We start from the raw sequence: 27,147 nt of genomic DNA on the forward strand, positions 1-27,147 counted from the left end.
TTCCTCTGTTGTGTGTTCGTGTCTATCAACAGAAAAGGTAGGATATCTTACAGTCTGGCCACTCTCAGACACAAGTGTAAGAGGCTGTATAGATGCATAGTCCAATTCAGGAATACTTTGGACAACTGCATGGACCTTCTCTGGAGTAGAAGGAATAAATTCCTCTGTTGTGTGTTCGTGTTTATCAACAGAAGAGGTAGGATATCTTACAGTCTGGCCACTCTCAGACACAAGTGTAAGAGGCTGTATAGATGCATAGTCTAATTCAGGAATACTCTGGACAACTGCATGGACCTTCTCTGGAGTAGAAGGAATAAATTCCTCTGTTGTGTGTTCGTGTTTATCAACAGAAAAGGTAGGATATCTTACAGTCTGGCCACTCTCAGACACAAGTGTAAGAGGCTGTATAGATGCATAGTCCAATTCAGGAATACTTTGGACAACTGCATGGACCTTCTCTGGAGTAGAAGGAATAAATTCCTCTGTTGTGTGTTCGTGTTTATCAACAGAAAAGGTAGGATGCCTTACAGTCTGGCCATCTTCAGACACGAGGGTAATAGGCTGGACAGATGCATACTCCATTTCTGGAATACGCTTTATAGTTGCATGCACTCTTTCTGGGATAGTAGAAGTAAATTCTTCTGTTGTGTGTTCGTGTTCAAGAACAACTGAAGAAGGATACATTATAGCCTGGCCAGCTTCAGACACAACAGTAATAGACTGGACAGACGCACAGTCCAGATTAGGAACATATTGTATCACTGCCTTAACTTTCTCCGGGAAATAAGGAGTGAAATCCTCTGTTAAATGTTCTTGCTTGTGTGTAGAAATAGTAGGATACGAAACTCTCTGGCCAGCTTCAGATACAATAGTAACGGGCTGAACAATTACATAGTCCAATGCAGGAGCATATTGTGAGCCTGCATGAACGCTCTCTGGTAAACAAAGAGTAAGTTCCTCTGCTGTATATTCACATTCATGGACAGACCAAGTAGGATACCGTACAATCTGGCCACTTTCAGAAACAAGTGCAACAGGCTGGATAGATGCATAGTCCAGCTCAGGAATAAACTTTGTAGTTGCATAGATTTTCTCGGGAATAGAAGGAGTAAATCCATCTGTGTGTTCGTGTTCAAGAACAGATAAAGAAGGATACATTACGGTCTGGCCAGCTTCAGACACAACGGTAATAGGAAGGACAGCTGCACACTGCAGCTCAGGAATATGCTGTGCAGTTGCATGTTCTTTTCCTGGAATATAAGGAGTGAGTTCCTCTGTTGTGTGTTCGTGTTTATCAACAGACCAGATAGGATATCTTACAATCTGGCCAGCTTCAGACACAAGTGTAATAGGCTGGATAGATGCATAATCCAGGTCAGGAATACACTTCATAGTCGCATGCACTTTCTCTGGAATATAAATAGAGAATTCCTCTGTTGTTGCGTGTTCGTGTTTATCAACAGACAACTTAGGGTGTACTATAGACTGGTTAGCTTCAGACATAAGTGTAATAGGCTGGATAGATGCATAGTCCAGTTCAGGAATACATAGTGTAGTTGCATGCACTTTCTCTGGGATATACGTAATGAGTTCTGTTGTGATTTCGTGCGTATGGACACACACAGAAGGATACATTACAACCTGGCCAGCCTCTGACACAAGGGTTACAGATTGAGTAGAGGCATAGTCCAGTTCAGGGACAAACATAGAGGTTGCTTGTGTTTTTTCTGGTATATGTGCAGTGAGTTCCGTTGTTTGTTCATATTTATGAGAAGACACAGTGGGATACAATATCTTTTCCTCCTCTAATTTAGATACAAGTGTTACTGGTGATACTGTAGCAGAGCAGAGATCAGGAACTAAATGTAATGCGGCATAAAGCCTTTTAGGAATCTGTGTAGTAAACTCTGCTGCAATGCTATACTTTTCTAATACAGATGTGGACGGGTATACAGTGACATAACCTGTCTCTGATACAATAGCCAACGGTAGAACAGAGGCGAATTCTAAATCTGTAGCATGTATGACAGTTTGTGAGGCAGTATCACTTATATCTGCGAAGGGAGAAATGTTCAGTATGTTGCTCTGGCGCATCTCTACCACGGGTAATATTTGAATCGTTGCGTTTAACAGTTCATGTCTCAATGTATGTCTAGCTGATTCCTGGTCTGTTATTGTAGAGGTTTTTTCCTCTTCTGAAAAAGACGTATCGAGATGATCAGCCTTATTATAAGTTTTATTTTGTTTAATTCAAGAAAGTAAATGTAAAATTAAGATGTGATGTTATGATGAAGTTTATGAATTAATGTTTGATAGTTATTCCCACTGGAAGCAAGCAAGTGATTGTATGTTTTGAAGGTAAGTGTAACAGGCTTGTCCAACTAAGTAATGCAACGGTTCATAGCAAGATGCTTCTGAGTTAAATTTGCTTAAGTAAACGTTCATATTTTAAGATTATCGATAACTCTGGTAATATAATTTTCTTTAAATTTTCTGATTTTCTCTGGATTCTCACTCGCGTTAACGGTTACATTTTTTACACTTTTACGGAGTTATAATATTATGGCATATATACATGATATGAAAACTCGGCAAGAAATTTTGACTCTTTAAAAATAATTTTTTTTGCCTTAAATAAAGTTGCTCATACATCACGAATAATATTTCGGTTTCCATATATTTTAAATTTCATATACGTATATTGTCAAAATATGAAAGTGTGAATAAAATTATATTATTTCTTAGGTATGTATAAGGACACTACGTCCGTCTCTTGAGATAATTTCTGTTATGTGACTCAAACGTAGTGTGTGAAATAGTACGCCATAAAAAGTATTTGGGCAGATTCGAGTTCTATCGTTTATCTGGTTCCATTACTTATCCTACGGCAGCAAGGAACTCCGTAATGTGTGAAGTTACGTGGTATGAATTATAATGGTTATACCTACATCATCGAGATGTATAAGATAAATATAAAATTTTATCTACTAGATAGGACTGTAAACGACAAAATTACGAGGAAAGTGTAGTCGTAAGATAATGCATGTCCAGATCACTTAAAGAGTTGAGTTTTATTTTGCTGATCTTTACTGTACTTGCAACAGTATAGACAGAATATTGATCTTGAAACCTCCGAGAGATCAGATGACAAAACAGTTTAACTCCAATCCGTCGGATATATAGCATTTTATACGTATTTAAAATTGGCTAAGTGTAGAAAATAAACGACCTAGACAATATTTAGGAATGCTAACATAACCTTATTATTCCATTTTTACTATTGTGCAGGTAAAATATCGAATCTTTTAGCACAAGTCCTAATGATATAACAACTCAAGTCTATAGCTAGTCCACTGGTATGTCAGAATTTCTTAATCACATTTAAATTACCAGTAAATGTTTGCCCACCATTTGTATTTGTGCACGTAATGAAGTTTCGATTGTAGTCAACAGTGTAACCGGCCCGCCTGTAAGGCTAATGCAGTATAGATGTCATATGTAATAGGATGGCATGACAGGATGAAACCTAAAACCACTTAAAATGGCATAATGGATTGGGTCCATTTACTTCAATTACTGCCAGTCAGCAGCTGTCGCTTATTGCAATTACTGCCAAATGATCCTTTCAAAGTAACAAGACACCAGTTCATCTTACCAAACGTGTGATTTTAGGATGAAGTACACATGGGCACAATAGGGTACATATACAAAGACATAACGGAAAAATATAAAATACGGAGGAGGTACACGATTATGCAGGCATTATATATTAACTGCTAGGGAAATTTCCTTAGCAGTATATCGACTAGATCTGCATAGTCATGGGTGAAATCAACCATCAGGATTCGCTGGTTTGGCCTCAGACACAGCTGATATACTTTACAATCTGCTGAAACAGAATTTAAATAATTATTTTTAACTTTTTTTTTGTACTAAATATATAAAATTGCAACCTTAATGAAATACTGAACTTGTAAGAGACAGTCCTTAGGTATGTATGACACGTCTCCTCACGCTGATAAATTTTGTAACAGAAGCAGCATCATTTCATACATCTACTTGAAATATATTGCACAATATATATTTACTTACTGTCCATTAAACATTAAGTTTCTTGCAGGGGAAAGGGCTCTCGTATCTTGGTGAATCAAGCTTAACCATTTGATACATGAAAATATTATAACTACAATGGTTGTATAAAAAATAATTCATCATACTTATTATATATATTCAAAAAGAAGAAAATTTTCGCTATTAAATATGGTAAATATCATATGCAGTATTCATCACATGAGCTATAATTATGATCTTAATATTTTAAAGGGCTGGATCGGTTAGCAAAAGCTCTATCTGCGGGTCATCATACAACTAAGACTCGCCTCAGGAAATAATTGTCCTGTTAACTGATAAATCTTACCTAACGTATCACATGAGCTACCCAAATAAAGTTATATATAAACTAAAATAAATTGCAGGTTAAACACAGGATTGATGAGGAAAAAAGGTGAGCGGTGCATTGAGGTATCTGTGGAGACAAAAAAATGTTATCCATGGAGGCAAAGAAAGGAATGTACGAGAGTATAGTGGTACTTGTTAATGCTGTAGTGACGTATCAGATATCTGCATCAGCGAAACATCCGCACAATTTCTTACATCCGCATCTGCGTGTGCATTTTACTGTAAACAGATATCCGCATATGCATCCGAATCCGCAGAACATCCACACAATTTCTTACATCCGCACAATGTCTTACATCTGCATCCACAAAATAAGTAAGACATCCTTATACACATCCGCATCCGCAGATATCTAAATTTTCACATCTGATACATATCTAGAATGCTGCAGTGAGAAGGAAGCCTGATGCAGTGGATGTGTTGTGTCTAAGGGCAATGTGTGGTGTAAATATTATGCAGAGAACTTTTAGTGTGAAAATTAGGAGGCGTGGAGTTTCTAAAAGTATTATTCAGAGGGCTGAAGAGAGGTTGTTGAAGTGGTTTGGTCACTTAGAGAGGATGGAGCGAAAAAGGATGACTTGGAGGAAGTATAAATCTGTAGTGGAGGGGAGGAGGGGTAGGGGTCATCCTAAGAAAGGATGGAGGGAGGGGGTTAAAAGAGGTTTTGTGTGCAAGGGGTCTGGACATGCAGCAGGCATGTGTGAGCATGTTAAATAGGCGTGAATGGAAACGAATGGTTTTTATAGACCTGATGAGCTGTTAGAGTGTGAGCAGAGTGATATTTTGTGAAGGAATTCAGGGAAACCGGTCAGCCGGACTTTAGTCTTGAATCTTCCAAAAGCACAGCATCATCAGCAAAAAGTAACCGTGTCAACTCCCATTTTGTATTTGAGTCCCCATAATTTAATCCCACCCCTCTCCCCAGCACCCCTAGCATTTACTTCTTTTACAACTAGATCTATAAATATGTTAAACAACTATGGTGACATTACACATCCCTTAGGCCTACTTTTACTGGAAAATCTCCCTCTCTACTTTTACTTGAAAATAATCTCCCTACAGAAATTTCAATTACTCAGATATGGTAAACACGAGGAAATTAAATCTTCATCAGAGTACAAAACAAATTCTGGCCACAAAATAGAGCGAAACACCAACGTCAAAGACCTGGGAGTGATCATGTCAGAGGATCTCACCTTCAAGGACCATAACATTGTATCAATCACATCTGCTAGAAAAATGACAGGATGGATAATGAGAACCTTCAAAACTAGGGAGGCCAAGCCCATGATGACACTCTTCAGGTCACTTGTTCTATCTAGGCTGGAATATTGCTGCACACTAACAGCACCTTTCAAGGCAGGTGAAATTGCTGACCTAGAAAATGTACAGAGAACCTTCACGGCGCGCATAACGGAGATAAAACACCTCAATTACTGGGAGCGCTTGAGGTTCCTGAACCTGTATTCCCTGGAATGCAGGCGGGAGAGATACATGATTATATACACCTGGAAAATCCTAGAGGGACTAGTACCGAACTTGCACACGAAAATCACTCACTATGAAAGCAAAAGACTTGGCAGACGATGCAACATCCCCCCAATGAAAAGCAGGGGTCACTAGCATGTTAAGAGACCATACAATAAGTGTTAGGGGCCCGAGACTGTTCAACTGCCTCCCAGTATACATAAGGGGGATTACCAACAGACCCCTGGCAGTCTTCAAGCTGGCACTTGACAAGCACCTAAAGTCAGTTCCTGACCAGCCGGGCTGTGGCTCGTACATTGGTTTGCGTGCAGCCAGCAGCAACAGCCTGGTTGATCAGGCTCTGATCCACCAGGAGGCCTGGTCACAGACCGGACCGCGGGGGCGTTGACCCCCAGAACTCTCTCCAGGTAAACTCCAGGTACACACCCTAACCTGAGCCTCACTATCCTCATAAAAACTCTTTACAGCATTTAGTAACTTGCTAATATATGGGATATTGGTTGTTTGGAGTGACATCTAAACTGTCATATCTGGGTGCCTCTGCAAACACAGTGATATTATGTGAATGCTGAATGATGGCGAAAGTGTTTCTTTCTTTGTTTGGGTCACCCTGCTTCGGTGGGAGACGTCTGACATGTTAAAAAAAATTATTTTAGCTCTAGAAGGTATTTCATTGCTATTCTTTGGTCTTTTCCAAGCCTGTTTATGTTTTTTTAAGTTGCAGACACCACATCACAATTATGTATTTTAATTTTGGTCTACCATATACTGTGAACAGCTTTTTATCATTTTCCTATTCATATACAGTGGAACCCCAAGTTTCGGCCATAATCCGTTCCAGGAGCTAGGCCTAAACTCGAAATGGCCTAAAGTTGAAGCAATATTTCCCATAAGATATAATGTAAATACATGTACAATTAATCAGTTCCAGACCCACAAAAATATTCACAAAAAATACATTTTTTAAAGAATAACTATAGTTTAACATACATATAGTAATTAAATGAGTAATACAACACATAAATAAACATTTAAAAAAACATTTACGTACCTTTATCTGAAGAATCTTGCTGGCATCTGGAAGATAGAGAGGACTTATTGTTTGGAAGCGTAATCCCCTTCCATAAAGACTTTAGGTAACAAGTTCCTATCTGGGGTTACTTCCCTTCTTTGTCTTTTAATGTCACTAGGACCAGCTTGAGAGTCACTGGACCCCTGTTGCACAAAATAACTGTCAAGAGTGCTCTGTTTCTGGTGCCTCTTTAAGATTTGCCTAAAATGGGACATTGTTTTGTCACTGAACACGTTGAAGAGATGGCTTGTTTCAGCTTGCTCAGGGTGGTATTTTTCCACAGAACTTTGCAACTTATTCCACATATGTCCTTAATCACTAAAGAAGGCACCTCCTTCACTCTCTCTTCCTCCTCTGAAGCAAGTTCCTCAGTGTTGTCTGATGCTGTTCCATTTGAAGCTCATGCAGTTCATTAGTGGTTAGCTCTTTCCTGTGGTCCTCCACCAACTCTTCCACATCCTCGCCACTCACCTCCAACCCCAGAGACCTGCCCAATGCCACAATACCTTCCACAACAGGCAAAGGGTCAGCAGGGTTAGGGTCAGCCTTAGACTCTTTAAAATCCCTCTGGAGGACACGCTGTGGCCCATGGTGGCTTATTTCACAGTCACAATCAATAAACAAGCACTAAATACAATTAATTTATTGTGAAATGTTTGGATGAGCGTGCAGGGTAATGTTCACTCAAGGATAAACAAAGCTAGACTGGCTCATGGCGTCTGCACGGGCAGGCGGACAGGTCTGGTACACCGGCCGAAACATGGGGCACAGGCCAAAACTCAGGACAAAAATTTAGCTGAAAAGAGCAGTTGCAGCTCGGGTTTCCACTGTATATAAATGCTATTTTCAAGCTGGCAAGTGTTGCATGAGAATTTCTAACTATTTCATTTATCCAACTTGCCAGTGACAATTTTGTTAATGGTGGTTCCTGGGTCCTTTGCTTTGTCTTGTATCTTTACCCTAAATATTAACAAGATCATTTCACATACTGTACCTCATTGGCTGGTGTGGATGGTGCTGGCAGTAACATAAAAAGCATTAATTTTAGGTAAGTACATCACCTCTAAATGGCACAAGGCTTCTCAAACAAATGGCCATAAAAATCTATATTTCTTGACCAAAGAGTAGAAATCAAAAAGAAACTAACCACACCTACACTGAACTAACATATACCACAGATAATTTCATTTGGTAAGATAACTTCTGGCAAAAAATATGAGGAGAAGCTTGGTGGTAAGGGTTGTGGGTTATGCTGGAAACTTCCACATCTTGTTCCATTATATTTCTACTGTATCTGAGTAATTTCCTGTATTGTCACCATCTCTTTTCAATCACTCCACAAAAATGCAGATTGAAATGATAAGGCATGCTTTTGTTCATGAGATACCTTTCTAATTGTCCATATGATTGTAGTTAACAGCATAACAAATCCTACTTAATAGTCTATGTCTAATTCTTAAGTAGTTTTTAAGTATTAGAATTAGTTTGTCCAAAATGCTTTGCATACTAGTGGCTTTCTTTTGTGCTTACCAATGTTTTATTACATGTAAACTACATTATTTTTGCATTGCACAAAGAAATAAAAATTTGTATTTGCAATGGAAGTCATGTGACTGACAGCCTCTTCTTACTCCATTAAACACAGTATTAGCCCCTCATTTACAGATCACAACATGCTTATACAGACAATTTAATGTATGAAGAAGTGTTGGAAAGTGAAGTCTGAGATTCCTTCATTTTTAATGGAATTGAAGTCAAAGTTGTGTCAGATGCCACACAGTGATACTATTAGTCTGAAAGAGCATTGCTGTAACAGCTCCCTTCTATCTTTACCCCCACTCTCTTACTCTTCACCATGCATCCACAATACCTCTGCACACCTCTGAATAGTTTGTACAACCCTAATTGCAATAAATGCATAAGATGAAAATACAGACATACAGTTATAGTATACATTGCCACTAGTCTCAATGCCCAGTTTACTCATGGAAGAGGGATAACTTTCCTTGACCCCTATTTAGGTTCATTTGCTCCTTTGATGGACTCAGCATCAGTGTGACTCGACTAGGTTAGGCTAGATTCCAATTTTTTTTTGGCTGGGCACAGAACCCCTAAATTTAAAACTAACAAGCATTTCTTCAAAATATTCCCATGGAAATTCCCATGCTCTAATTTTTTTTCTGCTTGTTCTTTCTTATTAATCTCAAATTAGTCATACAGAATTATATATAAAAAGATACAGCCAAAAACCAATACAGTAGAAGCAAATTTAGGGTCAAATATTCTACTTACTGAAACACTGGTTTTGCCCCGAGTTTAAAAACCTTGTTTAAAGTTGCCTTTAATATTAGGATTTCCTGGTCCTAACTCTGAACATGTACAATACAGTACAATTTTTATATGTTTATTCTGTACAAATAATGTAGTTTACATGTAATAAAACACTGGCAGGCACAAAAGAAAGCCACTAATTATGCAATGTATTTCAGGAAAACTAATCCTAATGCTTACATGCTGCTTAAGATCTAGACATAGACTACTAAGTAGGACTTCTTATGCAGTTAATTACAATCATGAGTAAAAGAATAAAGGTAGCTAATGAACAAATGGTCAATTACAAAGTATTATCTATTAACTGAAACTGATTCAATGATTTTCAGTTTTGTGGAGTGATTAATAGAGATGGTGAAGACACAGCAAGTTACTCCGTTAAAATAAATATACAAAGGGACGTATATACTGTGGTAAGCCTTACTGTAGCCCCCTTCCAACTAGACTGCCACTCATGAGCCCTTCCAAAACAAACTCTGAGGATGCTTCTGTGAGGGGGAGACTAATGGTCAGCCACACCACTTGTATTGATACAGGCATAACCTCTCTCTCTCTCTTGCCTCTGCCAAAATGATAATGTAAATGATGGGGAAAGTGTGTTTCTTTTTCAGGTCCCCCTGCCTCAGTAGGAGACATCCAGCACATTAAAAAAAAATATTTTCGGCAGTTCATCAGTTATATATATTTTTGGTATAGCACTTTGATTTAGGTGGGGTTTGTTCCTATGTGCTTATTTAAAATTAATGTTTTAAAATAAAATTTCCACTGTTTGCAGGTTGATTTCATTTTTTTTTTTCTAACAAGTCGGCCGTCTCCCACCGAGGCAGGGTGACCCAAAAAAGAAAGAAAATCCCCAAAAAAGAAAATACTTTCATCATTCAACACTTTCACCTCACTCACACATAATCACTGTTTTCGCAGAGGTGCTCAGAACACGACAGCTTAGAAGCATATATCAATAAAGATACACAAACATTTCCCTCCAAACTGCTAATATCCCGAACCCCTCCTTTAGAGTGCAAGCATTGTATTTCCCATTTCCAGGACTCAAGTCCGGCTATATAAAAATAACCGGTTTCCCTGAATCCCTTCACTAAATATTACCCTGCTCACACTCCAACAAATCGTCAGGTCCCAAATAACATTCGTCTCCATCCACTCCTATCTAAAATGCTCACGCACGCTTGCTGAAAGTCCAAGCCCCTCGCCCACAAAACCTCCTTTACCCCCTCCCTCCAACCTTTTTGAGGACGACCCCTACCCCGCCTTCCTTCCCCTACAGATTTATATGCTCTCCATGTCATTCTACTTTGATCCATTCTCTCTAAATGACAGCAACCACCCAGGGGGTTACTACCGTCCTGCCATGTGAGTGTGAAACGAAAGCCTGTAATTATTTTACATGATGGTAGGATTGCTGGTGTCTTTTGTCTGTCTCATAAATATGCAAGATTACAAGTATGTCTTGCTACTTCTACTTACACTTTGGTCACACTACACATACATGTACATGTTTATTTATACACACTCATCTGAGTTTTCTTTGATTTTATCTTAATAGTTCTTGGTCTTATTACTTTTCCTTTTATATCCATGGAGAAGTGGAATAAGAATCTTTCCTCCGTAAGCCATGCGTGTTGTAAAAGTCAACTAAAATGCCAGGAACAATGGGCTAGTAACCCCTTTTCCTGTAATAATTACTAAAAAGAATAAGAATAAGAATTGATTTCATGTATTTATATTAAAAGTAAATATCTAACAACAAACACTTATAAGTTTACAGAGCATTACAAGAGAAAGAAAGTTTGCATCATTCTCTCCAAAACTAACTCAATGCCACGACAGTGCCACTGACAGCACCTGATGCACTGTACAGTTAGGGAAATAATTTTAGAAATTATATTAATATTTTTTCAGGATATAATTAACCAAATGTACTGAAACCCGCTACAGTATATATACGACAATTTGAAATATGTGATAGGTTCCTAATTACAGATGACAAATTTTGGGAACTGTGTACGTATACTTGTCCAAAATGTGGGCAAAAAGCTAAAACCAGACAGGACATTTTAGTAATGCTATCTCAAGTCTTAATGCTCCTTCAAGATTCAATCAAATTTGGTCAAGCAATTTATATCTACTTAAACTAATCAAAACCAGACTCCACCCAGAGCCTAAACTCATGACACTGCTGATATGGTAGAAAGATAAAATGAAGCAAAATGAGGAAGAAAACAAGAGAAAATGAGCAAGAGAGGAAAAAAGCAAAAAAGTGAAATTTTAGTTCACTGAGTAATAGAAAAGTAAAGTAAAACAGATGAACCCAAACAATATGTGATTAACCTTCAGATCTTCTGCCCCCTAGGATTTCAATATTATGCAATATGTACCTCGGCTTATGAACTTAATCCGTTCTGTGACCTTGTTCATATCCTGAGTCAATTTTCCTCATTTAAATTAATTGAAAAGCCATTAATCTGTTCCGGTAGAATTCCTGCTCTCAGAGGCAGGAAAAATACACTTCAATATATTGCTAATATCAACACAGTTGATCTAATATAACATAATAAACAATATAAATAACATAAAAACCTGATATATACTCTAGAATGAATAAAATATGTCATTGTGTGACAAGTGGGGGGTGCCCATAACCACTCCTGCATTGTTGTGGTATTCACTGCCATCTAGTGATGGCCTTTCAAAGCTGTCTTTTATTATAATATTATTATATGTATTATTATTATTGTTATTGCATTATTAGTATTACTGTAATGGGGAAGCACTTGTGGGGGGCAGGGGATGGAAGGTATTCAGGCTTAATTTAGGGAACTGGAAAGCAGATCCAATTCCCAAGATCAAGAGCCCCTCACCAACTATGTACTAATAATAATAATAATAGTACAATATAATAATAATGAGAAACTTCAAAAGGCTGCCAGTAGTTGGCACCACCATCAGCAAAATATTGGTAACCACTACTTTTCACCTGTCTAGACTTAAGTAGTCTATAAGTATTAATTTAAGTATGCCCGAAATGCCTCGGCATGATAGTGGCTTTCTTTGCTCCAATCATATGTAAACACACATTGTAACCTTCGCAAAGAAATAAATAATTTATTTATTTATTTATTTAAGGAACCTCCCTTGAGGGGGAAGTACGCATCCTGAAATTTCGTTCATATCCAGAAGCAAAAAATCAACCGAACGACAGTTTGTATCCTGAAAAGTTTGCATGGTGGGGCGTTCATAAGCCGAGGTTCCACTGTACTAATATAAAGGTTTGCATGACATGTTTATCTTAAATGTTTTATCACCTGTGAAGAAAAAAGAAAAGTTAATATCATAAACCTTTACATGCTTAATATAAACACTAATCATACTTGTTTAACTTTAGATTACTGCTGCACTTATTTTCCTCACATTTCTAACTGCAATAATATATACAGTAGTATTGTACTGTAAGTGATAATTTTTGACATTCTGTTTCTTAATCACTTGTAATACAGTACTGCATGAAATGCGAGAAGTGTTGCATAAGCTTTTCAAACCTCTAAAGGTTTACTGTCAGTTCTAAAATGGAAAAGTTGCAGAGTCACTTATCTTAGTCCTACAATAGACCCAAAACCAGGAATTTGGCCACAATGTGGTAAGTAAATTTCTTAATACAGTGGACCCCCGCATAACGATTACCTCCGAATGTGACCAATTATGTAAGTGTATTTATGTAAGTGCGTTTGTACGTGTATGTTTGGGGGTCTGAAATGGACTAATCTACTTCACAATATTTCTTATGGGAACAAATTCGGTCAGTACTGGCACCTGAACATACTTCTGGAGTGAAAAAATATCGTTAACCGGGGGTCCACTGTACTTACCTTAAGACAAAGTACCAAACAATTACTGTATACTGTACAATACTATCATTATTTTGTTACCTTAATGACAAAAAGAATATTGCTAAGTTAATTGTGATGACACATGTAATTATGATGTAGTCACTGAATATGCTAGTGTGTGCACCGAGCAATTTTCTTTGTTTTTTTGAGCACCAATGTCTTGTCACATCTTCTTGGCATTTTGGTCCACTATATGAGACACTTAAACTCAGATAAGTGACTCCCTGCAACTTTTAATTAAATCTGACAGTGACAATGAACCTTTAGATGTTTGAAAATCTTAAGTCACATTTTGCAATTTCTACCTTAGTATTGTATATGAAATATTTAGGCATCATGAAACCTTTTAAGTTCTTTTCATATTGATTTACAGTACTACATACTGTATACAGTATACTGACTAATGAACAATGGGCAATAAAGCCCATTTTACACAATAATTCTAAAACGACTCTGTTGATACTGCAAATGATATCCACCACTTTTACTAACATTAGTGAACTTTTTGAGTCATTGTGAATTGCATAATGATGTTAATTAATGGTCATAAACTCTGATGGACAGATACTAGAGCCTGATTATAATTCCCTTCTTTGCTATAACATAGAATCCCACTGCATAAAATACAACAAAAACCAAATCAATTATGAAAATAAAATTGATTAAACCTTGTATTACTGTTATCACAGCAGCTGATAGCAGAGTATCCATTAAGAAATAAAATGCTAGTGCTGCATAAGTTAGTTGCTTTGTATTATAAAGAGTATAAATGCTGCAAAATAAAAATAATGTGCGAAATATGGCATATGCAGATGTTACAGAATAAAATCAAATTTGCAATTATTGCTGTGCCTGAGGCCACCTTATAGAGGGAAATACATTCTGTATACTGTATTTAGAAGTTTGTGAATGATCAAAAAATTAATTTGGAGGGATTTTTTTATGTAGGTGGTTCACAGTACAGTGTATTAGCAGTGGAATATACTGTAGCAATTGTAATTTTAAGTGTTAAACTGCTGTAGCTAAAATATAATTGTAAAGTGCAGAATAGTAGGCCGTTTGAGTGGTGTAAGTTGTGTGAGTTTCTGGCAGAGTACTGGTAAGTAAATTTTTTAATGAAATGTAAGCTGCAGTGTAAATACCAAGGAAGTATCTTGCTCTACGGTGGTATCCAGCATCTATGAAGGGAAACGTCCAAGGCTGGCTTGCTTAAGTAAGCCAGCCTTGGACAAATATGATTACCATCACAGATCCTTATACTTGTGAAAACCAAAGTTACTTCCAAGGATAATGTTATGATAAAATGTCAGAATTGCTGCAGAGTCTAGATCAATTATAATATGCCTGTCTTCTAGTAAGGCAAAATGTCAGTGAGAATTAAAAAAAAAAATCACTGAGATTAAGCCATGCCTGAAGAGTAGCATAATATAATTAATCAGAAAATATTTGCTGCCTTCCAAATTGGTCAGTGCCAGCCAAAAGGAAGCTGCAAAAAATAACTGGAATAACAAAAATGCATGTTTCTTTATGGCTAACTGATAACAGCCATATCATTAGTATTTCTTTTCCATATGTGCAGACTTGTTTTGTTGGTTGTTTCTTTGTCTCTTCTGTGTCTCTTGATGATGCAATGTTCATTTTCCTCTCCTGGTTTTTTATCAAGATATTATATACGTTTAAATTGTCATACATACAAACACCACTTTTCTCAGAATGAAAAATCACTTTAAAATATTAAGTAGAAGCCAAACCAGCTGAAATCCAAAATGGGTTATTAGGGGAAGGCGTGTGCTTTGTAGATGTGTATAAATGTATATTTATCTGTAGGGCAGCTGCAAATGAATGGTATTGAATTCTAGTTCTTTCTAAATCACAGACTGCCTTATATCTAGTACACTATTTTTAAGTACAGTTCTATTAATATTTAAGACAAACTAGTACATTAAATGAAACTTGACTATTGTATCTACTGTATATATAATTTACTTTACGTTAATTACAAACATCATGATAAAATCTTGAATTTCCAAAAGAAGTTATAGGTTATTAAATTAGTATCATTCATTTGTTAGTCTATAGTTTTGTTCTGAAATTGAATATTCTAAGTTATTTAGTGTTTTTTAATAATTATGTGATACTGTATTAAAATTTCTTGTGATTTGCTGAAACTGGTCTCTTAGTTGTGATATTACCTACACTAAAAGCCTAATTTAATGAAAGCATTGCAATCATACTGACATGAACAGGATGTCAATTAACAGCTGCAGGTATTACTTTGTTATACTGGAGTTAGGATGTTAGTTAGCCTTTTAATATTACATTGCAGTTAGCAGTGCCCACAGCTCTAAATATACTTGTTTTTATAATTTTCAGGAAAATATTACAGCATAAGGTTAAAGTGTATTGTTGATTGCATTGGTAACATTGTTACAATTTGTGATAATGCATCTTCTACATCATCAGTGCTGGCTGTTTTGTGGCTGGATAATTTTCTTTGGTTAATTTTTCGTTAATTTACCAGTTAATATAATACCAGCTTATTATGTTTTTGTTGTTACTTTTTAAATCTAACCAAAATCTTTGTGCCAACCTTGAGTGGATTCAATCATCTTCTGGATTTCCCGGCTTTCCTTAGCTGGAAATGAAGTTTATTAATTATGGATAAGAAATCCTCTTTTACCAATTGGTAAATACATTTATAAGTAGGAAATGAGTTAATATGGTTGTGTCCTCAAAAGGGTTTATGTAATAATACATGCACAGTATTTCTACTCGATTATTCATTCATAATAAATTACAAGATGCATTTCATACATTTACCCAGAAATTTAACCTAAGTGAAAAGTCTTTTACATGTATGATTTTCACATATTTTTATGTAGCTGTCTTACCCATGTATAGTCCATTATCATACCACTGTTGTTCATATTAATAACTATGAAACTTACCTTATTTTTCTTCATATAAGCCATAAGGTAAACATCTTCATATTTTTTATTTATTTTTATTAAAAAAAAAATCATAAACCATGTGTTATGTTACAAATACCATACAAACTAAACATACATGATATTTATAAGATACAAAAATAAATATATAAAACTCTATAGTACATGAGAAAAGGAAACCATAATTAATATCACTCAGTAATAATAGGTGCAAACATGCATTATTAAAACACAAACAAATGTAAGACTACCAGTACGATTTTTAAGGTACAACACATTTACACAGGACAAGGTACTGTGCATCCATACTGTCCCACTACACAAGTCACCACATTAGCACTACACAAGTACAACATAAGAGCTATATTACATCAGCCAACAATATCTTTATGAAGGTTCATCACAAGCCATTTTGTCAACAAAACATATTACAGTATATAAGCACCAGAGACAGAGATCAGAGTAATCCTACTGGAGGACATGGAGAGATTATTTTACTTATACTGTATGTAAACTAATCTCATTGAGAATATTGTTGAGATAAATTGCAGAAATTTCATCATTAGCTTTCGCCATTTATTAAAATTTTACTGTTTTACACCCCAGGATTATTTCTGTTCACTTATACAACATGTTAACAGAATATTGGAATACCTCACTAATACGGCACTTCACTTTAGAGTGCTTCACAAATATGGTGCTTTTCAATTATATTCATGATTATTATTTATGGTAGTGATGTACACATCAGGCTAGTAATACAGTAAAGTAGCATTTTTTTATTTATTATTTTTGCTTTTGCATCATTTTTTAGGTCTAGCACTATTGTGCACATAATAAATGATAGTGTAAACATGTTATTGGGATTTTATATGTACTGGCAAGTGAAAAAAAGCCTATGATTTGCTTTAAGGCAATATTGGCTTTATGGTGGCAGTCTTGAACCTATCCCTCCATATTAATGAGGTATGCCTGTACTTGTTAAAGTTTATTTAAAAAATTCTTGTTCAAGAGGTAATAATCTTCTACTATAGCAATTCTGACATAATTGTTTTTAGTAGTACTGTATTATTATACAGTCAAAAGATAAAAGATTTACTATCAGATCAAATGGAAGTCAATGTATATGAACTAATATGCCATCTGCCTTAAAAAGATGCTACCATTCCAAAGCAAACAAACACTGCTGGATTATTTAATAGATAGATCCACTAGATCAAAACTATTTATCATCAGGAGCATCACAAAAACAGTCAGAGAATTAACATTTCATAAATGCCAAAAGTGCCATTCATATCCAGATCATGGTAAAGCCATTAAATCATGTTGAATAAAAAACATGGCCAAATTATACTTGTGCATCATGCTGTGTGTTAAACCGATGCTGTTTTACTTATTTTTGATACATATCTTTGACAGGAAGTTCTACTGAGCAACAAGAATGTGCCAAAACAATGAGAATTGTTTCAATATCATATGCAAGTGAGAAAGAAGAAAGAAGGATGAAGGAAACATGACATAACATAAGTACATAAAAAAAAATTTGAAAGCAAATGACTAAGAAAACTATTTAGTGAAAGGCTACAATGGAGGTGGAGAAAATGACGGAGACAACCAAGAGGTATGGCAATGTGAGTAGTATAGGTATAATAAAAAAAAAATTAAGTGAAGGGGGGGTGGGGGAATACACTCTTCCTTTCAGTTTTGAGTAATGCTTCCAAGGCAAAGACATATTTCAGCCACTAATCATCTCCACATCTTTTGGAGAAGACTAAGATAAAGCATAATTTTTTAATGAGTGTAATAATGGATCTTGGTGAAGTGAATGGCACTAAAGACATGCACATATACACAGACATAATGTAGGGCAAAGGTGATGAGGTATGATGCAGGGAGTGGGATTATGTCGGCTCAGAAGTACATCCGGAGGTTACTGTTAAAAACATAAATCATTATTACTACCACTTACTAATTAACACCACAGCAGGTTATCTACACTCTTCAGCAATTATTTTCTAGAGCTAGTCATGTTACAAATGTATTACAATGTAATACTACTCTACTCTTAGATTCCATGCTTTCTGTTCATGAAAATAAAATGTTTGTAAATGAAGAAAACATTTTTACATTATAAATTTTCCAGGGTATATGGAGGTTTGTATTCATATTTATATTTACCTCAAAATGTTAGTCACACATTAAACAAAATTACAAAACACAAACTAATTTCCTTTTCTCAACTGATAGTGGTAATACCTATTATTTCTACATTCCAACTTCACTCATTGTAAAATTTATCCATTTATCTTTAAGATTTTGTGGCATGCTTTCTCTACTGAATATTCTGACAACAAAATATCAAACCATAAATAACAAATAAAAAATTACAGCAGCACTGTTCAAGAACAAAAAAAATTTTACCAAACACTTTTTTTATACCTGAAAAATCTCTTAACATAAGATTAATAATCATTTTATGACTAAAATATATTTACCTTTGACTTCAACCTTTGATGAAGATGCCGACTGAAGTATCTCAACAGATGATATAGTTGCTACGTCTACCTTGGGAAGTTCTGAAAAATTTATCTTTCTTAACTTTCAGTGATTTTATTTAACAGCAACTCATCTGATAATGTTGAGCAGTTTGAATGTTATTTTTTATGGGGTTAAACTATTTAACTACAGTATATGATCTATATTTTAAATATAGTGGTTTACTGTACATATAAAAAACATCTGTTTGTGTATAACATAACAAGTATTGTCTTAATACTGTTTTAAAGGATACTAAAAAATACATTACATTACAGATTTGTTAAGGGATATTTAAAAATTTTGTGTGTGTAAATTGAAAAAAATATACTTAATTTGTCTACTTTGTCCTCTGAGTAGATGTAGAAGCAAAAGTAATAGTATTTGGTTAAATTAAGTTAGAACAGAAATAAACTTAGCATGAAATAAATCTTACAAATGTGCATAGTTATTGTTTAAAAGTGTTAGTATACATGCTTCTATGTTATGATATTTTATAATGGATTTTAATTCATAATCTACATTTATTTTATTATTATTATTATTTTTTTTTTTTTTTGTAAAATCTGCAATTACTAATTTTTGTAGCCCGTCAGCTTCAATTTATTATTCAAAATTCGTGAGCTAATACTTTTCTATGTTTGGAGCTATGGCTGCACACTCAGCTGCAGACTATGCAAGGCGCTACTTAAATTGTAAGCTTATTATCACCTTGTATGATGTCTCTGACTGAATCTTCAATCAGAACCTGGCAGATTATCGCAGTGTGTCCCTGTTCTTCAACCATGTGAATGAGAGGCATCTGAGTTTCAGGACGATTCAAATTTGGTAAGTCTCCAGCCTCTATCATAGATATAATTTCTTGAGCCTGAATACCTTCCTTGAGCATAACACTAACTTTGGCTATTTCTTGAGATATTGGCACTTGTGTTTCAGAGTCAAATTCCTTAGGGAATTGCTCTGTTATTATTTCCTCTACATCAACATCAGCTTGCTCCAACATGCGCATGAAAGTCTTGACTCCAATGGTTTTATCAGTCTTTTGGATAGCCTGTTCTACTTGTTCAGTCATAATCTGGTTTACAAGTGCCTTAAAACCAAATTCTTCGACAACGGTCAAAAGTTTGGCCTGAGCTTCTTCTTTCATAAGCTGGGAAAATTCACCAGCTTCCATGAGAGTAATGACATCCTGGGCCATCACCCCATGTTTTACCATCATGCCAATCTTGGCTACTTCTTCTTTCAGTTTGGGCTCCAAGTTGGCCTTCTCGACAAATTCTTCAATATTGACACATTCCTCTTGAGCCATACGCACATAGGCCTTCACACCAGGAACCATCTCCGATGTGAATGCTTGATGAGGGAGGGAGGACATTAGGCACTAATTAAGATAAGTGTGGTAAAGAATGCTAAGTCAATTATTTAGGAGAGAAACCTACAAAGCTATGAAACAAGCAGAAGGCATAATTTATTTATAGTTAACTGCATTTGAATGTACAGTAAAACCTCTCATTAAGGGATTTTGCACAAAAAATTGGCTGGACAAACACTGGATAACCAGACAAAATGAACTGAAGTCTATAATTCCAGATTTTGTCCATAGTGATAGTGTCTCATTGTCTTCTGAAGTATTGGACCAAGCTCAGTGACTCTGACATTTGTTTAGTTCAAGCCACTGGCCTGAAATGAACAAACAGACAGCACCTGCCTGTTTTCATTGTTCTCGTGCCAGTTCATTGTTTGCACTCACACTTAACCTCATCGCTCAGTCTCTAATCTTCCCTGGTTTTAGAGTGTTTTGTGTGTCTCTATTAATATATTAAGTAAAGTGCAGTTAACAATGTCTTCTGCAGCAAGTGGTGGTGCCATGAGGAAATGTGTGGTTCTCAGTGTTAGGCAGAAACTCAGACTAATAAAGAAGGTTGAGTTTGGAGTCTCAGTGGCACAGGTATGTGAGGAATATGATGTTAAGAAACAAACAGCATCTGATATTCATCAACACAAAGATAATCTTACAGACTAGACCAGTGTAGATGCAAGTGGAGCTTTACAGCTCTAACTCAGGAGGAAAGTTATTCTGAATCAGCACTATCAATTGCTTCAGCTTACCCCTCATCTCTACACTACGAGAAGGTAAGTAAAATTATTGTAAACTACATACAATACTATAAGATTTCTATACAGTGCAGAACTGTACTGTAATACCACAGGTTACAATACCCATACTCTTAGTGTCCAGTTGTCTTCTGCATCAGCACACCAAGTCTGCTAGTTCAGAAAACAACTGATGATAATGAAAAATTAACTTCATAATTTGGATGCTTTGGACAATCAGCAATATCATACACCCCTTTCCCCCTATCAGACCATTAATGAGAGGGTTCACTGTACTGTACTATGCAGCATATGAGTATTACAAACAACTTTGTATACAGTACTGTATTTTACATTCAATAATAAGAATAATTTAACTAATGTATGTCAAAGATATCAATGACATCCAGCTAATAACAAAGAAAATATTTAATAATTTAACCCTTTAACCTATCAGCAAAACTTGATAATAATTATCTAGGATTAGAAATATATCACTTACAAATGATTAACCAGATAGATACTGGTAATACTGGCATATAATAAAGTATCTGGTACTTTGATAATTCTATACTGGCATATCAGATATGTAAGTAATACATATTAAATTCCATACAAGTATCTTATATATAATCTGTCAATGTTTCTCTCATCATAGAAAAATCTGCTTTCTCTCGAGATATAAGCCACATTCAAGGATGATGAAATCAAAACTTACTCTTTACATCCACAGTTTCAGTTTTGGCTTTCTTGAGCAATTCCTTCACCTCAGACATACGTGCAGCTTCTTCTTTTGGCTTAATCTTTTGTATTTCCTTCACTGATTCTGTTGCTAATACTTCACAAATTGTGCCAATGTGACCTTTATCAGCTACTATTGAGACAAGGGGCACCTGTGCTTGGGGCTTCATCAAACTGGGCAATAAGCCAGACTCAATCAATGAAATAACTTCATTACATTTTACACCTTCCTGTAGTAGATGACCAATAGCAGCAATCTCCTTTACAGGTTCTGATGATGGTCCAAACTCCTTGGAAACATCCATTATCACTTGCTCCATTGATTCTTTGCCAGTCTCAATTGTGCGCATTACAGATTTGATCCCAATATTACTATCGCATCTGTCTTTAGCTTCCTGTACCAATACTTGTTGTACTATGGCACTCTCAAGATGGTTTGCCACTTCCAAAAGTCTTGCCTGGTGCTCTGTACGCTTAAGAGCAACAAACTCTCCTTCTTTCATCATGGTCATTAATTCATTAACTTGCACACCTTTCTTTAAGCAGAGGCTTAACTTTGCAATATCTTTAGAAAATGTTGCCTTCTCAGCAGGTTTTAGTTCAACAGTCTCAAGGTCTATTTGATTGTCTGTTGCTAAGCGAATCAAAGCCTTAAAGCCCGGGACACACATTTCTGTAACCATACACCAGATACATAAGTTGTGATATTTTGTGAATAAATCAGTACAATGTGTATGTACATGTATGTATGTATGATATATATATATATATATATATATATATATATATATATATATATATATATATATATATATATATATATATATATATATATATATATATATATATATATATATATATATATATATATATATATATATATATATATATATATATATATATATATAAATGTTATGGAGGGAGTAGTAGGTAAATTTGGGGTGCCAGGGGTAAATGTAAATGGGGAGCCTTTAATTGAGCTATGTGTAGAAAGAAATTTGGCAATAAGTAATACATATTTTATGAAAAAGAGGATAAATAAATATACAAGGTATGATGTAGCACGTAATGAAAGTAGTTTGTTAGATTATGTATTGGTGGATAAAAGGTTGATGGGTAGGCTCCAGGATGTACATGTTTATAGAGGGGCAACTGATATATCAGATCATTATTTAATTGTAGCTGCAGTTAGAGTAAGAGGTAGATGGGAAAAGAGGAAGGTGGCAACAACAAGTAAGAGGGAGGTGAAAGTGTATAAACTAAGGGAGGAGGAAGTTCGGGCGAGATATAAGCGACTATTGGCAGAAAGGTGGGCTAGTGCAAAGATGAGTAGTGGGGGGGTTGAAGAGGGTTGGAATAGTTTTAAAGATGCAGTATTAGAATGTGGGGCAGAAGTTTGTGGTTATAGGAGGGTGGGGGCAGGAGGAAAGAGGAGTGATTGGTGGAATGATGAAGTAAAGGGTGTGATAAAAGAGAAAAATGTAGCTTACAAGAGGTTTTTACAAAGCAGAAGTGTTTTAAGAAGAGCAGAGTATACGGAGAGTAAAAGAAAGGTGAAGAGAGTGGTGAGAGAGTGCAAAAGGAGAGCAGATGAAAGAGTGGGAGAGGCACTGTCAAGAAATTTTAATGAAAATAAGAAAAAATTTTGGAGTGAGTTAAACAAGTTAAGAAAGCCTAGGGAAAGTATGGATTTGTCCGTTAAAAACAGAGTAGGGGAGTTAGTAGATGGGGAGAGGGAGGTATTAGGTAGATGGCGAGAATATTTTGAGGAACTTTTAAATGTTGAGGAAGAAAGGGAGGCGGTAATTTCATGCACTGGCCAGGGAGGTATACCATCTTTTAGGAGTGAAGAAGAGCAGAATGTAAGTGTGGTGGAGGTACTTGAGGCATTACGTAGAATGAAAGGGGGTAAAGCAGCTGGAACTGATGGGATCATGACAGAAATGTTAAAAGCAGGGGGGGGATATAGTGTTGGAGTGGTTGGTACTTTTGTTTAATAAATGTATGAAAGAGGGGAAGGTACCTAGGGATTGGCAGAGAGCATGTATAGTCCCTTTATATAAAGGGAAAGGGGACAAAAGAGATTGTAAAAATTATAGAGGAATAAATTTACTGAGTATACCAGGAAAAGTATATGGTAGGGTTATAATTGAAAGAATTAGAGGTAAGACAGAATGTAGAATTGCGGATGAGCAAGGAGGCTTCAGAGTGGGTAGGGGATGTGTAGATCAAGTTTTTACATTGAAGCATATATGTGAACAGTATTTAGATAAAGGTAGGGAAGTTTTTATTGCATTTATGGATTTAGAAAAGGCATATGATAGAGTGGATAGAGGAGCAATGTGGCAGATGTTGCAAGTTTATGGAATAGGTGGTAAGTTACTAAATGCTGTAAAGAGCTTTTATGAGGATAGTGAGGCTCAGGTTAGGGTGTGTAGAAGAGAGGGAGAATACTTCCCGGTAAAAGTAGGTCATAGACAGGGATGTGTAATGTCACCATGGTTGTTTAACCCTTTGAGGGTTTTCGTCATACTAGTACGTCTTACGCGTAGGGGTTTTTGACGTACTAGTACTCATAAATTCTAGCGGCCTCAAATCTAGTGGGAGAAAGCTGGTAGGCCTTTATATGAAAGAATGGGTCTATGTGGTCAGTGTGCACAGTCTAAAAAAAATCCTGCAGCACACAGTGCATAATGAGAAAAAAAAAACTTTGACCATTTTTTTTTAATAAATCAGCGACTTTGCAGTGTATTTTCGTATGGTATTTATTGTTGTATTCTAGTTTTCTTGGTCTCATTTTATAGAATGGAAGACATATTACTGAAATTGAGATGATTTTGACTGGTTTTACAATGAAAGGTGCCTTGAAATTGAGCTCAAAGTAGCAGAAATGTTCGATTTTTACCAAACTTCAAAAGTAAACAAATCGTGCCAAGCGTGCAATACACGTCAACTGGTGAGTCTAATATTCTTTCACAAGTGCACCAATAATATTTATACCATTTTTTACACTAATGCAGTAGTCTGCATAACAGTAAATCTTATATTTTTTGTGAGAATAAAAATTCAAAGTGGAAAGCAAAAGAATATAAGAGGGGCCTTGAGACGTGACTAATGACTAGAGGAAATGTCATTTTAGTGCCAGGAATGTCTTTCTTGTTTATTCTGGACCCTATTCCGAAATTGGCATCTTTTGAAATTTGTGTGAAATTGGCAAAATTGCTAAATTCTGACCACTGTACTGGATAGTTGAATTTATAAATGGGTGGGTTCTTGCACCCATTCGATAGAAAAAATGGAGTTCTAGCGAAATATTCATGTTTTTTGTCGACTAGTACAGTGAAATTGGCCGAAAATGGGGCTCAAAGTGGGCAAAATCGCCGATGCGTAAACATCGCCGAGACCGCTAAATTTGCGAGAGCATAATTCCGTAAGTTTTCTATCAAATTTCAAACTTTTGGTGTCGTTATGATCGGGAAAAGATTCTCTATCTTTTCATAAGAGAAAATAATTTTTTTTTTTTTAAATTTGGCCGACCCTGAGAACGAGTTTCGGAGAGGGCCTGTCGACCCTCAAAGGGTTAATATATTTATAGATGGGGTTGTAAAAGAAGTAAATGCTAGGGTGTTCGGGAGAGGGGTGGGATTAAATTATGGGGAATCAATTTCAAAATGGGAATTGACACAGTTACTCTTTGCTGATGATACTGTGCTTATGGGAGATTCTAAAGAAAAATTGCAAAGGTTAGTGGATGAGTTTGAGAATGTGTGTAAAGGTAGAAAGTTGAAAGTGAACATAGAAAAGAGTAAGGTGATGAGGGTATCAAATGATTTAGATAAAGAAAAATTGGATATCAAATTGGGGAGGAGGAGTATGGAAGAAGTGAATGTTTTCAGATACTTGGGAGTTGACGTGTCGGCGGATGGATTTATGAAGGATGAGGTTAATCATAGAATTGATGAGGGAAAAAACGTGAGTGGTGCGTTGAGGTATATGTGGAGTCAAAAAACGTTATCTATGGAGGCAAAGAAGGGAATGTATGAAAGTATAGTAGTACCAAAACTCTTATATGGATGTGAAGCTTGGGTGGTAAATGCAGCAGCGAGGAGACGGTTGGAGGCAGTGCAGATGTCCTGTCTAAGGGCAATGTGTGGTGTAAATATTATTTAGAAAATTCGGAGTGTGGAAATTAGGAGAAGGTGTGGAGTTAATAAAACCATTAGTCAGAGGGCAGAAGAGGGGTTGTTGAGGTGGTTTGGTCATTTAGAGAGAATGGATCAAAGTAGAATGACATGGAAAGCATATAAATCTATAGGGGAAGGAAAGAGGGGTAGGGGTCGTCCTCGAAAGGGTTGGAAAGAGGGGGTAAAGGAGGTTTTGTGGGCGAGGGGCTTGGACTTCCAGCAAGCGTGCATGAGCGTGTTAGATAGGAGTGAATGGAGACAAATGATACTTGGGACCTGACGATCTGTTGGAGTGTGAGCAGGGTAATATTTAGTGAAGGGATTCAGGGAAACCGGTTATTTTCATATAGTCGGACTTGAGTCCTGGAAATGGGAAGTACAATGCCTGCACTTTAAAGGAGTGGTTTGGGATATTGGCAGTTTGGAGGGATATGTTGTGTATCTTTATACGTATATGCTTCTAAACTGTTGTATTTTGAGCACCTCTGCAAAAGCAGTAATAATGTGTGAGTGTGGTGAAAGTGTTGAATGATGATGAAAGTATTTTCTTTTTGGGGATTTTCTTTCTTTTTTGGGTCACCCTGCCTCGGTGGGAGACGGCCGACTTGTTGGAAAAATATATATATATTATTTTTTTTTTTATTATCACACTGGCCGATTCCCACCAAGGCAGGGTGGCCCGAAAAAGAAAAACTTTCACCATCATTCACTCCATCACTGTCTTGCCAGAAGGGTGCTTTACACTACAGTTTTTAAACTGCAACATTAACACCCCTCCTTCAGAGTGCAGGCACTGTACTTCCCATCTCCAGGACTCAAGTCCGGCCTGCCGGTTTCCCTGAACCCCTTCATAAATGTTACTTTGCTCACACTCCAACAGCACGTCAAGTATTAAAAACCATTTGTCTCCATTCACTCCTATCAAACACGCTCACGCATGCCTGCTGGAAGTCCAAGCCCCTCGCACACAAAACCTCCTTTACCCCCTCTCTCCAACCTTTCCTAGGCCGACCCCTATCCCGCCTTCCTTCCACTACAGACTGATACACTCTTGAAGTCATTCTGTTTCGCTCCATTCTCTCTACATGTCCGAACCACCTCAACAACCCTTCCTCAGCCCTCTGGACAACAGTTTTGGTAATCCCGCACCTCCTCCTAACTTCCAAACTACGAATTCTCTGCATTATATTCACACCACACACATTGCTCTCAGACATGACATGTCCACTGCCTCCAGCCTTCTCCTCGCTGCAACATTCATCACCCATGCTTCACACCCATATAAGAGCGTTGGTAAAACTATACTCTCATACATTCCCCTCTTTGCCTCCAAGGACAAAGTTCTTTGTCTCCACAGACTCCTAAGTGCACCACTCACTCTTTTTCCCTCATCA

General features: G+C 36.4%; 1 protein-coding gene across 39 annotated transcripts in view; it reads right to left on the reverse strand.

Moving 5' to 3' along the window:
* The window catches only part of LOC128688941 (titin-like), a 297,841-nt gene that overhangs the window by 81,896 nt on the left and 188,798 nt on the right, over positions 1-27,147 (reverse strand). For 30 of the 39 annotated variants that reach the window (XM_070085579.1, XM_070085580.1, XM_070085586.1 and 27 more), the window contains 4 exons: positions 21,547-22,242; positions 19,446-20,087; positions 18,695-18,775; positions 15,842-15,886 (listed from right to left, as the gene is read on the reverse strand). In XM_070085579.1, the coding sequence (XP_069941680.1) occupies positions 15,842-15,886; positions 18,695-18,775; positions 19,446-20,087; positions 21,547-22,242 (1,464 nt within the window). The remainder of the gene's footprint in view (positions 1-15,841; positions 15,887-18,694; positions 18,776-19,445; positions 20,088-21,546; positions 22,243-27,147) is intronic. The other 9 variants (XM_070085610.1, XM_070085617.1, XM_070085611.1 and 6 more) reach the window with 2 other exon arrangements.

This window comes from Cherax quadricarinatus, chromosome 16 (assembly GCF_038502225.1).
Source record: "Cherax quadricarinatus isolate ZL_2023a chromosome 16, ASM3850222v1, whole genome shotgun sequence".
In the NCBI taxonomy this organism is placed as follows: domain Eukaryota; kingdom Metazoa; phylum Arthropoda; class Malacostraca; order Decapoda; family Parastacidae; genus Cherax; species Cherax quadricarinatus.